We start from the raw sequence: 17,940 nt of genomic DNA on the forward strand, positions 1-17,940 counted from the left end.
CTCTTGTCTTATCAGCTTCATCCATTTTAGTTGTCTGTTCAAAGAAACATCTTTTGATTTTCCTGCTCCATTCTATTGGCTTTTAAATTCAGACTTATCTCTGCTCTTAATCTTTATCATTTTCTTCCTCCTAAATTATTAATCTGCTTTTCTTTTTCCCTTGAGTCTTTTAAGTCTTTTCTCTTAATTCTTAAGTCAGACACTTGGCTTATTAATTTTCACTTGATGTTCTTTTCTAATAAAAGTATCTAAGGGCTTAAAGTTTTTTCCAAATGTTGTATTGGCCACATCTCACAAATTTTTATATGTGCTAGTCTCATTATTCTATTCTAAATATTTTCTGTCCATCATAATTGGTTTTTTAAAAAATCACTGAGTATTTAGAATATATTTTTTAATCTCTAAGAATATGAAATATTTTAGGGGATTTTTTTTGGTCACTGACTTAATTGCAGTCTAAGTCAGAGAACATGATCTGTGTAATATCAATATTTGGCATTTACTGAAACTTGCTTTTGGAATGATATAGTCAGTTTATATAAATGTTCCATTTAAGCATAAAAAGATTAAAAATCCTTGAATTATTAGTACATGGTTTCTATATACCACTGTCTCTTGAACAACATGGTTTTGAACTGCATGGGTACACTTAACTAATTTTTTTTTCAATAAATATGTAAGTACTGTAAATGTATTTTCCTTATGTTTTTCTTAATAACCTTTTCTTTATCTTACTTTATTGTAAAAATACAGTATAGAATACATACAACATACAAAATGTATGTTAACCGACTGTTTATGTTACTGGTAAGGCTTCCAGTCAGTAGTAGACTATTAGTAGTTAAGTTCTGGAAGAATCAAAAATTATACATATAATTTTGACTGCATGGGTGGTCAGTGCCCTTAACTCCTGTGTTGTTTAAGGGTCAACTGTATATCCATTATATAAAACTATTTTAATTATGTTAGTCAAGCTTTCTTTATCCTTACTAATTTTTTTATGAGCTCAATCCATTGATTACTAAGAGGTGTTAAAATTTCCCCTAAGATTTCCTAACTCCATGTAATTTTGTCTACTGTGCCTCACATATTTTGAGGCTAGGTTATTACGAACATAAAGTTTAACTTCTGGGTGAATTTTTCATTTTACATCATACAGTGGCCCTATTTATCCTCTGTAAAGCTTTTTATCTTAAAGTCTATTTTAGTTATATCTCTTTATCTTGGTTAATAGTCCCTTAGATTATCTTTTTTCCTATCCTTTTAACTATGAACTAAGTTCTTATATTTTGTTTTTCCTGTAAGAACACATAACTAAATCTGATTTTGTTACTGAATCTGATTAATAACTCTTTTTATCATTGTTCATAATCCATTTGCCTTTATTGTTAATTACTGGCATATTTTGGTTTATAATTTTATGATACGATTGCTTTTTATCCTTCCGTGCTGCTTTCCTATTTTTCCTGTTTTTTTTATGCTGTTTTATTTTTTCTGAATTTTATTGATTTTTTTCTATCACTCCCTTCCTTTCTACCCTCCACTACTAGAAATTATACATTCTATTTGTTATTTTAGTGACAGCTTTAAAGTGTCAACAAACATCTGACTTAAAGTCTAAAAACAATAATCATCATTATACTAAATAAGTCAATGCTTATTTAGAAATATTTACCCATTTTTACCAATTATTTAGCTCACCATTCCTTCTTAGCTCTTATTTCTTCCATCTTAGGTTCAATTTTCTTCTTCCTGAAGTACATCCTTGAGCAGTTCAATTAGCAAGGGTCTGTTAATGGTAAATTCTCTTAGTCTCTTTGAAAAGGTCTTTATTTCATATTACTCTTGAAATTCTAGGCTGTCAATATTCTCATCACTTTGAAAATATTTTTCCAATGTTTTCTGGCTTCCAATGTTGCTGTTGAGAGATCAGCTGTGGGTCTGATGGTCTTTCCTTTGTAAATAATTGGTCTTTTATTTTGAATTGCTTTTAATATTCTCTTTATTTTTCATGTTCTGTAGCTTTACAATTTTGCGTCCAGATGTGGTTTTATTTTTATTTGCAGTGCTCAGGATTATTGGGCTTCTGAATCTGAAGACTCATTTCTTTTATCATTTCTGGAAATATTTCAGCCATTCTGTCTTTGACTATTGTCCCTCCTCAATTTCTTTATCTTCTTCTGGAACTCTTTTCAGACTTATGTTAACCCTTCTCATTTTATCCTTCATGTCTCTTGACCTTTTTCATACTTCCATCTCCTTATTTTTCCTCTACTACATTCTGGGTAATTTCTTCAAGTTCGCCTCCTAATTCAGCTATGTCTAATTTTCTGGGTAAGTTATTCACTTCAGTAAGCTTTAAATTTCTGTAAGTTTTATCCTCCCCCCATTCTCTTTATGTGTCTTGTTCACTTTTTTGGATTTTCATAATTTAAAACCCCTTGATATTTCTATTATCTAGAATTCTGGAAGGAGGGAACCTAATCCTAAATTTCAAAAATTTACAATATAAGCTCATTTATAGTAGGTTTTAACTATGAGAAGTCTTCAGTAGTGTGGGTTGAGGATGTTGCCCTCCAGAACTTAAACAATTGTTACCAGTCTAGAACCACTTAATGACTTAGCTTGGCTTTCCTGAATCATTTCAATAATATATTAAATGCCCAACATGCACAAGAGTAGAGAAGACAATTCACAACCACCATCCCAACCTTCTGCCCCACCCAACTAGAAGCCCAGGCCGAGGGACACAAATTTTGCATTTGTCTCCCTGTGCCAGAGGATAAAAATTTTCTAATCTATCTTTCACTGAAAATTTTGGCTTCATAAGGGATTCTGAATTCTGACTTCCTTCTTTATGTAGACCCAAAGCAAGGCTTCAAAATTTATCCCTTCCTGGCCATTAAAACTCAAATCCCTTGGCCCCTGCAGAAACTCCTCATTTGTTTATTGCTGTCTAAATGTTCTTTTTTGACTTCTTTCTTGCCCAGGAGATTTCCTTTACTTTCTTACAAGCTCAGCTGTACATTAAATGTTGTTTTTAGCCAGCATTTTTAGGTGTTCTGTAGTTGAAGGGCAGTTAGACAAAGGTTTATGTGCTGAAACCGGATTTGTTTCTGAGGAACTCCATGCCATTTTTCAAACATGATAATTAGACAATAAGAAAGCTCTTAGGAGATAAGAAGAAACAGGTTTTTTCAGTCTACAATCAGCTTTCTACCTTCAGAAATGTTCAAGCACATGCCAACTACATGCTCAGTAGTGATACTATGAAATATATTCCAGTGCTAGGTGGGCATTTGGACTAGATCTATGGTTCACAACTCTGGGGGGGGGGACATTTGACAATGTCTAGAGACAGTTTTTGTTGGTACAACTGAGAGAAAAGGGTGATAGCTCTACTGATATCTGGAAGGCTGAGACCAGGAATGCTGTGAAACATCCCTAATGCACAGGTCAGCTCCCCACAGAAAAGAATTATTCCAATGCATCAATAGTAATGAGATTGAAAAACCATAACTTAATGACTACTATGGTATCCTCACTAATCCTGGGATTCTAAAAGGCTATGGGGAAAATAAAAAAAAGGCTATAGATTCGGTTTTAATTACAAAAGACTTTGCTTATCGGTCAACTTTCTATTGCCAATGCTAAGAGAAGAAAGCAGTGCTAAGAAAAATTTACAATCTAAGACATTCTAGATACACAATTCTAAAGTCATTTATTATTGTTTTAGAGAGTAGTTAAGGTCTCTTTTCCTAAAAAACGTTCTCTATTTTGTTTAACGTGACATTAAATTTGCTTGCATCCACTGTCCTCATGGACAACAGAGGAAAGCATTTCTAGAGTATGCTTGGCAGTAAAGAAAGATACTTAGGAATTAAAGTGTTTCTGTGACTACAGACCATTACTAATTGATTATTTCTAAAACTTTGCATTATATATATTATCACAATCAGTGGCCTTCATTAAATACCAATCTAACCTAATTTCAACCTAAAGTTTCTAAGTTTTCTATGCTAATAATGAACTACACATTTTGCTATAATTTACACTCACTTCCGAGAGATGCTTAGTAAATACGTCTGTTATTTGCCAGATCCTAGGAGAGCTTGCAATAAGTATGCTGATATTGGCTTAATGAAGTTTTAAAATTTTAAGGCTGAAAGAGATCTACAGCATTATTTCTAGGACATAATCAAATATGTTTACAGATAACTAAGGCTAGTAAATTTAAGTCATTCGGCCAAAAATTGAAACCAGACCCAGATTTCTTGAGTCTCATTCTAGGGCTATTCATTCTTTCACTAGCTATATGCAACTTGGCTAGGCTCTTCTCACTCTTCTTCTGGCCCTCGCTTGTAATCTCTCATAAAGCTGCCTTAACATCAAATGCTCAGACTTTTGTAAATATCTACATCTATCGACTCCATACTATAGGTACCAGTCTGTGTATTTTACATCTAGCATATGGAACTCTACAATAGACTAACAGTAACTCAGTAAATGTTTGTTATACAGTTCAGGGTTCAACCACCTTCAAACATGGAAGCAAAAGACTGCAAGCACTATTAGCTCATTTATTGGTGAAGAAAACTGTTGCTTGGAGAGGTACAGTGACTGGCTTGAGTTAATCACTAAATGGCAGTGCCAGGATAAAAAGCTAATTCCAACTTTATATGGCCAAGTCTTCAGCTACCTGTTCAGAACAATGGCTTTATAAATTGAGCTTATCCATTCTGCTGCATTTCTTCAGGAGCTACTACTGTGGTAGGTGGGGAGGTGAATAATTTGGTATAGTTTCAGGTGCTTACTTTGCTTCAACCACAGCAGCTGTGCTTTTCTGGTTTATCTCGATAAAAGGTCCTGCAACAGAAAAAGTCTAAAAGCCACTGGTGTAGAGAAAAGAGCACTAAACTGGGAGCTGGATCTGTGATATTAGCTCACTGCTACTTGACCCTGCTTCCTTTCTGTGAGCTCCACAGCTTTCTCAAATTTAAATGAGAGAGCCAAATCAATTCCAAAACTCTGTGATTCTCAGAATGTTGAATTCAATCTCTAAAGGAGAAATTTTGGGATTACTAGAACAGGTAGCAAGTAATTTAGAACTCAAGTTCTAAATATATAAAAACACACATTTTCCCACATACTTGTACAGATTCTACATAAGCACAGAAGAACTTTTAGCTCATAGATTCAAAGCCTTAGAGAAAGCAAGAGTTAGAAAGCTATATTCTCTATTATGCTATAAACATCCTGAGTGTAGAAAATACTTTATTCATTTCTATTTCCAACACTTAGCATAGGTTCTGTCATGCAACAATAACTTAATAAATGAGCCCAAAAGATTGTAAAGACGATATGCTTCCTGCTCTGTGACTCTAGCCTCCTACGAGTGAGTTATGTCTTGATCTCCTGAACCAGTAAACAGAGATGTGCCAGGAACTGCTGCCTCTCTTGCAGGACCCAAATGATTATACATTAGCAAATAAAGACAAAAAACAAACTAGTAAAATGTCACACAATGGAGTGGGAGATCTCACCTGGACCACCTGCCATGGGGAATCCTGTCTCCATCCTAACTGAATTTCCGGCTCCCATGGGTCCATTCATTCTCACATCTTGGCTTCGGTTCTGAGCCAAAGCCAGGTTGATAGCACCTTCCCCTGAAAATGACAGGTTATAAAAAGGAAATCAGCAGAATAAGATATAAATTTTGTTTAAAAATAGGTACAAAAGAGTTATAGTTTTGTTGTTTTTGAAGAATTATGTTAAGTTTACTACCACAAAAAGGGTGGGATCAATACAATGTGGGTCTTTCTTCAACCTCATCTGAGCAGGTTTACTTACATGAAGCATGAGGAGAACATAACCAATTGTCACAACACAGCAGATGGGCAATCATTAATGATGCGTAGCATCAGCAGGGAGCCTGGAACTCAATATTTACTTTCAGCCAGCTTCCTAAGAGTGTGTGTATGTGTGTGAAGGAAGAAAATGGTATGGGGACACTGTAATATTTGTGAGCAAAATAACATTTCCCTTTCAATAACTACAATATAAACAGATATCCAGCAGATAAATTCATGCAATGAAGAGCCGCAAAGTTGTTTTGTCCACTGATGGACAAATGGATAAAGAAGATGTGGTACATACATACAATGGATATTACTCAGTCATAATAAAAATGAAATCTTGCCATTTGCAACAATATGGATGAGTAAGTGAAATAAGTCAGAGAAAGGCAAATACCATATGATTTCACTTATTTGTGGAATCTAAAAGCAAAATAAAGAAACAAACAAAACAGAAACAAATATAGATAGAGAGAACAAATTGATGGTCGTCAGATGGGAGAGGAGTAGGGGGATGTATGAATAAGATGAAGAGATTAAGACATACAAATTGCCAGTTAAAAAACACTCACAGGGATATAAAGTACAGCACAGGAAATATAGTCAATAATATTGTAATAACTATGTATGGTGTCAGATGGGTACTAGACTTATTGGGTGATTGCTTTGTAAGTTTTGTCTAATCACTATGTTGTACACCTGAAACTAAATAATATTGTATGTCAACTGTAATTGAGAAAAAAACCCAACTGTAACTGAAAAAAAAAAAAGTAGATAGGTTGCTAGTAATCTACCTCTAAGATATCTAATGATTAGATCAACATTTGTACAGGATTTTTAAAGCTTACAAAGTTTTATCTCATTTGAATATCACAATAGCCCGATAGGTAATGTCACTAGAAGTGAAAAGACCCTAAACTTTGAGGCAACTTAAATCTTAACTGGTCTCATGAGGAAAAGGTCTTTGAAATAAGTTCTGGATGCTTCTCACCTTTAATTCAAAATTTTAACTATTGTTACTCTGGAGGACAGTACCACCTTGTGGACAAATTGAAGTATAGCTAGCCTGTGGCTGAGTTGATTAAAGTCAGCATTCACTGGAGTGCTTCCTTACTGTGGGGTGGGGGTCAAGGTTTACAGAGCCAGATGATAAAGAAGGAAGCTAATGAGGGCACAACAGTTTCCCCTGTTTTGTCTCTGATGTGCATCAGATTTGTTTTAATCCATTTCCCATTTCTCGTTTAGAAAAAACGGTGCAGATCACTGCGAGTGTTAACTTTACAAAAATACGCTCTTTGAGGTAAAGCAAATCTGGTTTTCAATGTGGAAATAAAATATAAAAACTGTTCTTGGAGTTATTTCTAAACAGAACTTGTCTCCAATCCTAATGTAACAGAAAAGTTTACATAAATCAGATCATTAAATCAATCTCTGGCGAACAAGTGTTTGAGAACAATGTTAGCATCACACATAGGAATGCTACATTTTCTGGGATTTGACATTTTCAGCAATTGAGAATTACTATATTTTGCAAATGGGAATACCACTACTAAAAACAGAATGCTATAAATAAAATGTTATCATTTGTTTCCAAAGACTACTGCTATATTAGAGTGATGTGAAAATAAGAATAAATGTGAAATATTTTGTGGCAAACTTTGGGGGTAAGGTTAAGACTGTAACCTGCGAGTTATCTCAGGATAAATGCTGCAGGTGGCCACCAAGTATTCTTGGGGCAAATGGGAAATGGGTTAACAAGGCAGGTAGGCTGGTCATAGAGAACAAACATATTACTAATAAGGAATTAATCACCAGGCTACAAGATGCTCTAAGTTGCCTATTGGTGTCAGAAGTAAAAGAGAAAAATATACATCTTGAGGGTTTCCACTAAAGGGAAAGAACTAAATATACCAAACTTGCTAAGATATTCTAAACAGAAATATTGTTCTTGAAATGGACATCAGATCATGTCACTTCTCTGCTTAAAACCATTGTACTGCAGGTTAAATACTTGGTGAAGGAAGGAAATTTAACTTTGGGTGAACACACAAATATGCCACAAATATATGGCATATTGCTGAACTGTACACTTGAAACATTTGATTAACCAATAATTTTAATTAAAAAAAAACCCTACTCCATTGCTCCCATTGCTTTAGAAATAAAACCAAACTCCTTAAGAGGGTATACAAGCCCTCAAATTATCTATCCAGCCCAGTGCTGTTCTACAGAAATATAATACGAGCCACATATATGTAATTTTTGATTTTCTAGAAGTTGCAATAAAAGGGTAAAAAGAAACTGGTAAATTAATTGTAATATATTTTGTTTATTAACCTGATACATCCAATGTATCATTATTTTAACATATAATTAATATAAAAAAATAATGATATTCTTTACATTCTTTTGGGGGGAAGCCAAGACTTCAAAATCCAGTGTGCATTTTACAATTACAGTGCATGTCAGTTTGGACTAGCCACATTTCCAGTGCTCAACATGTGGCTTGTGGCTACAATACTGGACAGCCCAGATGTGGCTCTTGCCTACCTTTCTAACCTCAACTCACACTATTTTCTCTTTAAATAAAAAAGATTCAGCCTTAGAGGCATTTTTTTTAGTTTCTTAGGCACACAAATCTGCTTCTTACCTCAAGGCCTTTGCACATGTTGTTCCCCTCTGCCTAGAACAGTTCTCCTGCACTCTTTGCATAAACCAACACCTCAATTTTCATGTCATCTTAAGTGTACATGGCCAGGATGGCCTCCTCTAACCATCTTAACCAAGGTTAGGTCCATCCTATAAGAATATCTTTTTATTTCTTCAGAGCACATCCCATGTAATTACTTATTCATTCACTTATTATCGTGTCTGCATCCCCCATTACTGTATAAGTATAATCATAAGTCTGCCCTAGTTCCTTTATATCTGTTGTCCCAGGAGAGTTATTAATAGCACCCTATTTTACTTTCAAAAGTGTCCTAATTTAGATGATGAATTATACTGCCACTCTAATTATATTCTTTATACATAGAACAGTGGTACATGGTAGGCATTCATTAGCTATTTACTGAATATATGATGAATTGATATCTTATAACCTTACAAAGAATTATCAGCATTTTTCTATATGATAAATGCAATCCTGGAAAACCTCATGTTCTGTAAAACCTCACACTGAAAATAGGTTTTATGTAAAAAATATTGTTGTGACAAACTCAAAACTCATGTGGCTCTGTAACCAGAGCTCTAATAAAAACAAAAATTAGTTGAGGCAACACATCTCAAAACACTAGAGTAGAAATGCCTGGTTAAAGATGCTGAGATAATACAGATGAGGTGATGACCTGAGCCAGTGGGGCTGTCATTAAGGCGGGTACAGGAGGAAGTGTAACTTGTCACAAGCTGAGAGCCATGCAATGCTGGGGGTGCACTTCTGGGGAAGGTGCCTGAGTGTAAGTTCTGTCTTCATTTTCTTAAAATAAAGTTGAAAGGACTCCCACCTGTGTAGCAGCTGAGCTACAGGCTTTTTTTTTTCCTTATAGATAATTATCCTTCCATTCCTATTCTAGCACGCCTTTTCCAGGAACAATCACACATGAATCAATACAATTTCCACATTATACTGCTCTTATTCCCCTATTTGCCAAATGCATATAAATTAACTGTTGTAAAAAAAAAAAACATGTGGAGAACACTACTGGTCCTCTCAAAGTTGCCCACTAGGGGTCCGCTACAGTTTGTGAGCCAAATCTAGGCTGTTGCCTATTTATTTAAATAAAGTGTTACTGGAATACAGCCATTCATTTACACATTGCCTATTGCTGTTTTTGTGCTATAACGATAAAGTTGAGTTATTGTGACAAAGGTAAAAAAAAATTTATTCTCTAGCCCTTTACAGAAAAAGTTTGCAGATTCCTGCTTTAAATCACCATGAATTTACAAAGAGGCCACAAAATGTCTTCAAAAAAGATGTCTCCCCAACTCCTTGGCCAAAACTCAAAGAAGGGAGGATACAAGGAGTATTCTTCAGTGGAGACTAGACTGTTGGGGGAACCTGTCCTTCCACCCCTGTAGCAGACACGACAATGGCAATAATTCCTCTTACAACTTACAAAAGCATCAACCCATCACGTTTCATAAAAGCAACAGCTGCTGCCACCACTTTCCTGCCTGCCTGAATTCCCAGGGAGTGCAGAGAGAAAAAATGAGATCACCTAGGAGACATATGCATGACCTAAAAGTTAAAAAACTCTTTTCTGTAATGTGATAATCATTGCCATATGTGAATATCATAATTTCTTAAAGTATGTTATCTATTTTGCCTCCTCATCGGTACTTATGTTTTAATTTATGGCTATAACATTAAAGGGAAGCCAGCGTCTTACCCTTTTAAGAACTTGGAAGCAGGTCTGATAAGAAAATAATATTTCCTTTCTCCACTGGAGAACACTACCACTTAAAGTTCCAAAGCATTTAAACTCAGATAAATAGGTAACAAAGACTGTAAACATTTTAGGTTTTTAAGAAAACACTTATGTGTTTCGTATAAAGAACAAATGTGCTTATAAAGTAGAAACGGTCTACATAGTGTCATTATATCCAACAGTTGTTTAACTCCTACTCTTTCCAAAAGTTCATCCTATATCCTATAGGTTGCTGTGAATTAATTTTACTTTGATGAATCTTTTTAGACAATAGAACATTTTCCAAAATAAACTGGTTATTGTTTAAGTCACTATTCCCTTCTTTATCAAATAACAAAATTTACCCCATTTTTCAGTCTATTTATAATCTTTGTTTATTGTTATTGCCCCTTCTGGGGCACAGCAACCTACAATCCTAACTGCACGAAATGTGTCTCACTCTTATCTACAAAATGTTGACCCTCTCTGCTGCTGAGGTTTTGTGGAACATTTAGGTTCCAAGCAAGCACAGGGTCAGGATGGCTTGGCCTACCAGTGGAAGGGAAGGCTGGTATCGCTGGTTGTCACTTTGCTTGCATCAACACAGGAGGGGAAGAAAGGGTTTTAAGTCACTGAGCACCCAAAGATAGAACCTTCTTGGTGCTCCCCCAAACCTGGTACTTACATCTCTCACAAGTTTGTCTCCCTCACCAAGATCATTAGCTCCTTCTGAGTTCATAAAAGCAAGGACCATATTTTATTTATCATTGTTTTCCTAGTGCTGAAGCAAAGTAGTGCTGTTATATATGTTATCCTTGCTTTCATTCAATGTGTGGTTACTAAAGAACTTAACATCTATAGGGAGGCAGAGATATAACATGGTCTCTGCCCTACTAGAGCTTGCAGTCTATGGGGGAACAAAACAATAATCAAATAACTGCTCTAATAAAAGTGTGAGATAAATGATCTGAGGGGGAAAAAACACCAGACTTTTGTGAGTGCAAGTAATAAAGGATTCTGACTTAGACATGGAGTTCAGAAAATACATCCTCAAGAAGATTTAAGCTGATACTTGAAGGCTGCATAGGTGTTAACTAAGGGAAGGGAAAATGGTAGGGGACAATATTTCATATAGAGAAGACATCAATGCAAAGGACTCATTGCAGGAGGAAGAAATGAATATTCAAGGAACCAAAAGAAGGCAAGACACAGACAGCAAGGAGGAGAGTATGTACAAGATAAGGCTGGAAGAAAAAGGTAGAGGTCAGACCAAGCGAAGCATGATAAGGAGTTGGTCTTTATTCTGTGAACAACAGAAAGCCATACCAGGGTTTTAAACTCGTGTGTGTGTGTGTGTGTGTGTGTGTGTGTGCGCGCGCGCGCGTGTGTAGCATATTTTCATCTGTTAGATAAAAATTAAGGCTTATTTGGTGGAGGAGCAATTGAAATTAGATATTCTTTAAAAGACAAATCAGTTTCTGGTCAGGGTGCCAGTAAAATCAAAGTATGACAGACTGACAGCCAAAATCAGCGAACAGAATGGAGCTCAAACATCAGGACCCAACCAGAGCCTCAATCCCTCTATTCTAGGGTGCTGCATCGTAAAGCACAGGTTACATAAATTACTTGGCATTCTGAAACTTAACAGGAGAAAAAATCAAAACAGCACAGAAAATCATGCTATATTCTACTGTTATTATGATTTGGGTCCAGATGGGCACCTTCAATCTGAACGGAGAGAATCCCTAGATCCCGAAGCTGCTGGTTGTTGCTCTGAGCCAGGATCCGTAGCCGCTCCGCTGCTTCCCGGGGGATATTGAATGTCACACGCACACTGTTCCAGGGCTCCACCTTCTGTACCTTTAGCTTACTGGATTCTTGGTCGTGAAAGAAAGAGAATAATATTGATAATCTTTTAGCGACTAGAAGCCATGAAACGGACAACAAAAAAGTAAAAGAACAAGGCAGAGCACCAGCTTGGAGTAGCTGAGAAGCTTAGGCTTTGGTGTTAGGTAGACTTCAAATCCAATCTCGCTTTTATCACTCAGCACCTGGAGTGGCCACGAACAAGTTATTTAACCTTTCTGAAACTCACCTTTCTTTTCTCTAAAACCATGAAATACTACTTCATGAGACTGTGGGTGCTAAATGAGATAATACATGCCAAAAACTGAGCACAGGACCTGATATACTTACTATAGGCACTGAATAAATAGAAAGCAGTAAGACGAAGTAAGGACTATAAGAGAAGGGAGAGGCAAGTTTGTTAATAGAATAATATCTACTTCTGGACTCAGTTCAATGTATGTGAGCTGAGAAGCTGAAAAATTTAAGTCTCAACTTTCAAGTGAAATTCTATTAAAAATTCAATTGGCAGATACTCCAATTGTAGGGAATCTGCAGCTTATTCAGCAAAAGAGCACCAAAAAGGAAAATAATGCCTTTTACTTATAAAAAGTTAAGCAATTTTACCTCTTCAAATGAAACGTTTGAAATTTTAACACTCATATTATATATTCACTGAGTATCCCTGTGGAAGATAATTATAGAGACAGGGAGCAAACATTTCTTCCAATGTTCTATAAATGCTTCAGTTTAAGAAGGGCTTAAGCCTTGATCTTTTACATCTTCGATTTTTAAATTTTTACGTACTTTAAGAGTTGAATTTCCATGGATGCACACCAAACTTGGGGGAAAACAACAAATTTCACAACTAAGCTTCAGTTAGGATATGAAAACATTATATTTCAGCAAGTCTTAAAAGTCAATGCAAACTTCAGGACATGTATTTTTAAAAAGATATAAAAATTAACTAATTGAGGAGGTAATGTTGTTTATAATTATATTTTATTGATGGAAAGCAAATCCCAGGTCCAGTTAGCCTATAAAAAAAACTTTTCAACAACCCTAGACAAAATAATTTTCCTTTTGTTAAAGCTCAGCTAAATTAAATCTTTTGTATCCTCTATTTGGTTATACATTCCAATACTAAGAAAATGATCATATAGGCATATCTGTTCTCAAAATAAGAAATATTCATGGATAGGTTAAAGTGCCTACACAATGCCTAAAGTCCTTTTCAGCTCTAATACCCTTATATGTTAAAAATTAACTTATCCAGACATGAGTTCACTTATTCTAATGTGGGAAAAAGAGACCACTTGCTAAGAGCAGTGAGATAACACAATCATAGAAATTTCAAAAGAATTAGGCTATTTTCAGTCTGTCTATTTTACAGGTGAGGAAACTGAAGCCCAGAAAGGCTAAGAAGGGCAGAATCCTGTGGCTACCTAGTAGCATCAGAGATTGGCATTAAAATCCAGCTCTGATTCCCAGGTTAAAATCCTTCCCATGACAGTTATGCATTCATACAGCAAAACGCAGGAAACTTGGGATCCTGGTTCCACCGAATACAAGTGCTACAGAGCTTCTTCCAAACTGGAGAAGTACTGGAATCTTATACATGGTCTAGACAAACACCAAATATGCTTATGGTATTATCTATTTGTGATACGACTGCAGAAAAATCCTTGTCTATAACATAGTTGTATTTCCTCAAAAGTGTTTTAAACTTCCATCATATATGAGAAGATTTGACTTAAAATACTTTTGGGCTAAGAATATAATCTGATAATAACCATTAAGTCTGGCTTTGGTTATTTAAAAGCAATAAATAAACTAATTTAGCAATTTAAAACCAAGAAAAAAATGTGGGTAATTAAGAGCAATGACATTTTCAGGCCCACTGGGCCCTTATAATACGATATATTTTGACTATGATTATGCTTGACAATGATGTTGATAACTACAACTTTAGCACATAAAATTTTCTAATACTATTATAAATAATTGATAACTATAAAGAAGTCTTATACAACACAGTAAAAAAAAAAACCCTTGAAAACAATGACAGCTTCTCTCCTAACATCAAATCTCAAAGGAAAAAAACCCCAAATCCAAAAAAGCTAATGAGCATTTGATCAGATCAAGATTTGATAGAAGGATAAAATCGAGGCTTTGTACTGTATCTGAAGGGATTAGATAATTGTGCTAACAAGAAAAGATGGAGACTACCTAAACCAGGTTCAAAAACAAACACCCACAAGACCAAGACAGGTAATCTAAATGTTTGAAGAGGTCAGACAGGAACAAACTGCAGTGAGGCGAGGGCCTGCTTTCAGTGGCAGCTGCTACTTGGCACAATTGGAGAGTGACAGCGAGCTCAGTGTTATCAGATCTTCCCATTTTAAAAGACAAATCTAAAATCTAGATTTTTATGTAAAGTATCTCAATTTTAAAACACTGGCAATGAAATTTAAACATTAAAAATAAAAACAAAAAACAAAACAAGCAAAAAAATTAAAGTGAGCTATAACACATGGCGGCAGGCTAGATCCAGCAGGTCTTGGTTAGTAATCTCTGATCTAAAATTTAAGAGAACAATCTTCAAGTACCTTTTAAGTAGAACCATGGGGTAAAAGATTTTTGTAAGCTTTACGGGGCCTTAAAGATCCAGTCTAACCTCTTCGTTTTAAAGGTAAAGAAAATGAAGACCAGAGAGTTAAAAACAATAAATATATTTGGGTATTGTGTACTCCTCCTCTCCATTAGAGCAGATTACTTAATGAGTACTATGTTAAACAATAGTTTATTATGTTCAGTTCCTTCATATACTTAAAAGAAACACAACAGCATTTCTATTTTAAAAAATCCTAAAATTCCAATTCTGCAATTAAAATCAGTCTTTCAACCCAGTAGAGCAAAGCTTTACTTTGTAAAACTCAAGATAATCATAGAATGGCAAACACTTCAAAAAGAGCAACAAGAAGGAAAAATAATTAAAGTAAATTACCCATGTGTAACAAATTGGGCACATTCGCCAATATTGTGTCCAATTTCCATTTGAAGTCTTTATCATCTATATTTCCTTTGAAGGCCACAAAGATTGTAGAATCCTCCAAAATACTATCATTTTTTGTGTCATCATCTTCTAGTCCAGAGTCAAAATCCATCTCTGAGTCTTCCACTGTTGATGAACACAAGGAAGTATAGATGTCTTCTAAATTTGGAAGGTCATCCAAAACCATGGTGAATATTATTCTAGAAGCATATGCGAAGTGGACAATAAAAAAACCTTTGAAGAGAGAAGATAGAAAAAGCATTACAATGCATAATTATGCAATCGACAATGTATAATCCATAGTTCAATGTAAAATTATTTACTTGCCAATAAGTACAAAAACTAAATTACAGAGAGGATAAACTAATTTAATTATGATATTCTATAATAATTAGTTCTTAAAGATAGTAGGAATAATAATAAACCAGTTTTAAATAAAATTCCTTTTATTATGTTATAATGTTTATGTCTATTATGTTGTTGTATGCTACCTTTTTGTAAGCCTAGAATATGGGGAGGAGGTTAACAAGAGATCACAAAGAAATAAAACAAGCATTTTCTAAGATTTTATATAAGCCTTTGGGTGACCCCACAGAGCAAGGGGCTGCCAGAGACTCCCTTTACTCCTGTCCTGACAAAAGCTTCAGAGGAGCCCAGGTTTCTAAAGCCCTTCTCTTTCTCTAACATGCAAAGCACAACTTGACTCAACTAACGGCATCTGGAGGACTACCTAAAATCCTAAAGTCTTTTATGAGTACCATTTTAAACAACTTTCAAAGGGTTATTAATAGTGGTATGGCTGAAAATGATTCAGAACAAAAATTTTTAAAAATATTTTTACGAAAATAAATGGTTAACACGTTTATAGAGGCAAAGAACTGTATCTAGGGCAGAACTAAATTACTTTTTAACTTTTAGATCTAAAGAAGTCACATTTTCTTTTATTTTTAGTTATGATGCCTACCAAACAGTAAATGTATTAAAGATCACACCATATGTCCATTTCCTTCATTAACTTTGAGACTGAAGATAACATTCTTAACTCAAAGGTGAATGAATGAACATTAATTTTTAGCATTTGTGTAAAGCAAGAATGGCATGGAAACATAAGAACCTCACATAAATCTTCAAATTTTAAAACATTCCTTACATAAATTATAATTATAACCATGTTTTCTTTTTTTTAAAGATGGGGAAAAAAAGGACTGAAAATAAATCCACTAAAATGCAAACAGCAATTGCGCTAGATTGATATGATCACTGGTGAGTTTTCTTTTCCTGTTTTCCAAATATGCTATAAGTCATTAGGGAAATACAAAACTAAATATGCTGTAATACAGTTATACTACCTGAATAAATGGGAAAAAAGTATTAACTTTTAAAAACTTTAACTTTTCTTTTTTCTTTTTTTAAACAGTCACTAAACTTCAAGATCAAAGGCTTTCCAAAAACCAATCTAAGGGGAAGAAATTCCTCTGTTATAAATAAATATGGGAAAAAAACTTTTATGTTTGAGTAGAACACTTTATAGTCTTGTACTGTGACTTACAAAGAGATAGTGTGATTTGGGTGGTTAAAAAACAATAGCATTCAGAAAATCCTTTAGAAATACCACTGTTGTTAGTCATTTGCCAAAGCATATTAAAGATTTTAAAGAATTTTAGAGGTAAAGAAACAAAACTAAAAAAGATTTTTAGGGCTTAAAGGCTTCTGCTCATCAGGAAAAAGTGAATGCTGAAATTGAATGAAAAACTGTAGCTATTTAACAGCTGTTCCAAAGTTAGAACAACTGTAAGAAGAGAATTTAAAATTTAAGAAACATTTTCCCAAAGAATCTTTAACTGGAAAGAAGAAAACCAACTGAAAAACCTGGACTTTGATAGTCTTCTAAAGAGGTCACTGGTCATGCCATGAAGGCTGTGTATCCAGATTTGGGAAACTCTTACTGTCAGACACTAAAAATCAGCTAATCTAAATACAAGAATTATCACTTTAACAGTACCATAGACACTGCACCTTAAAAAAAAAAACAACAAAAAAAAAACAAGAAATTGAAAGGCAGTCTATAAAGAAAATTGCTTTCCCTCCAAAAAAAATTTTAAAAGAAATGTCTTCCAGTTCATTGATAATGTCCATTTAAAATCTGTTAAGAATTTACATAATAATCGACCAATCTTTTTTCCAGCTTTATTGAAATATAATAATTAGTTGCTAATATTTACATTGTACAATTCAATGCTTTTCAATGCTTTTTCAACTATAGTTGGCATACAGTAATATTAGTTTCAGTTGTACAGCATAGTGATTAGAGATTTATATAACTCACAAAGTGATCGCCCCACTAAATCTAGTTCCCGTCTTCCCCTTACATATTTATTACATTAACTATTTTCCTTATGCTACACTTTATATCTCCTTGTCTATTCTGTAACTATCCATTTGTACTTCTTAATCCCTTTGCCCTTTTTCATCGTCTCCCCAACTCTCCTCCCATCTGGTAGCCCTCAAAATATTTTTGTATCTATGAGTTTATTCTGTATCTATGAGTTTTTGTTGTTGATTTTGTTCTTTAAATTCCGTATGTTCATGAAATCATGCAATATTTGTCTTTCTCTATCTGATTTATTTCATTCACTGCAATACTCTCTAGGTCCATCAAAGCAATATCTTCTTCCATCCCTTTCTTTTTAGTCTGTGTGTCTTTTAATCTGTAGTGAGTCTCTTGCAGGCAGCATATGTAGGGGTCTTGTTTTCTTATCCATTCAGCCACTCTACCTTT

General features: G+C 34.6%; 1 protein-coding gene across 11 annotated transcripts in view; it reads right to left on the reverse strand.

The window, feature by feature from the left end:
• Positions 1-17,940, reverse strand: part of NCOA6 (nuclear receptor coactivator 6) — an 89,969-nt gene that overhangs the window by 33,982 nt on the left and 38,047 nt on the right. For all 11 annotated transcript variants that reach the window (XR_005653043.1, XM_039864129.1, XM_039864128.1 and 8 more), the window contains 3 exons: positions 15,114-15,395; positions 11,983-12,138; positions 5,544-5,666 (listed from right to left, as the gene is read on the reverse strand). Coding sequence is in view for 10 of the 11 variants with exons in the window: in XM_039864129.1 (XP_039720063.1) it covers positions 5,544-5,666; positions 11,983-12,138; positions 15,114-15,348 (514 nt within the window). In the remaining variant the exon portion in view is untranslated. The remainder of the gene's footprint in view (positions 1-5,543; positions 5,667-11,982; positions 12,139-15,113; positions 15,396-17,940) is intronic.

Source organism: Pteropus medius, unplaced genomic scaffold (assembly GCF_902729225.1).
Source record: "Pteropus medius unplaced genomic scaffold, Ma_sr-lr_union100, whole genome shotgun sequence".
Classification (NCBI taxonomy): domain Eukaryota; kingdom Metazoa; phylum Chordata; class Mammalia; order Chiroptera; family Pteropodidae; genus Pteropus; species Pteropus medius.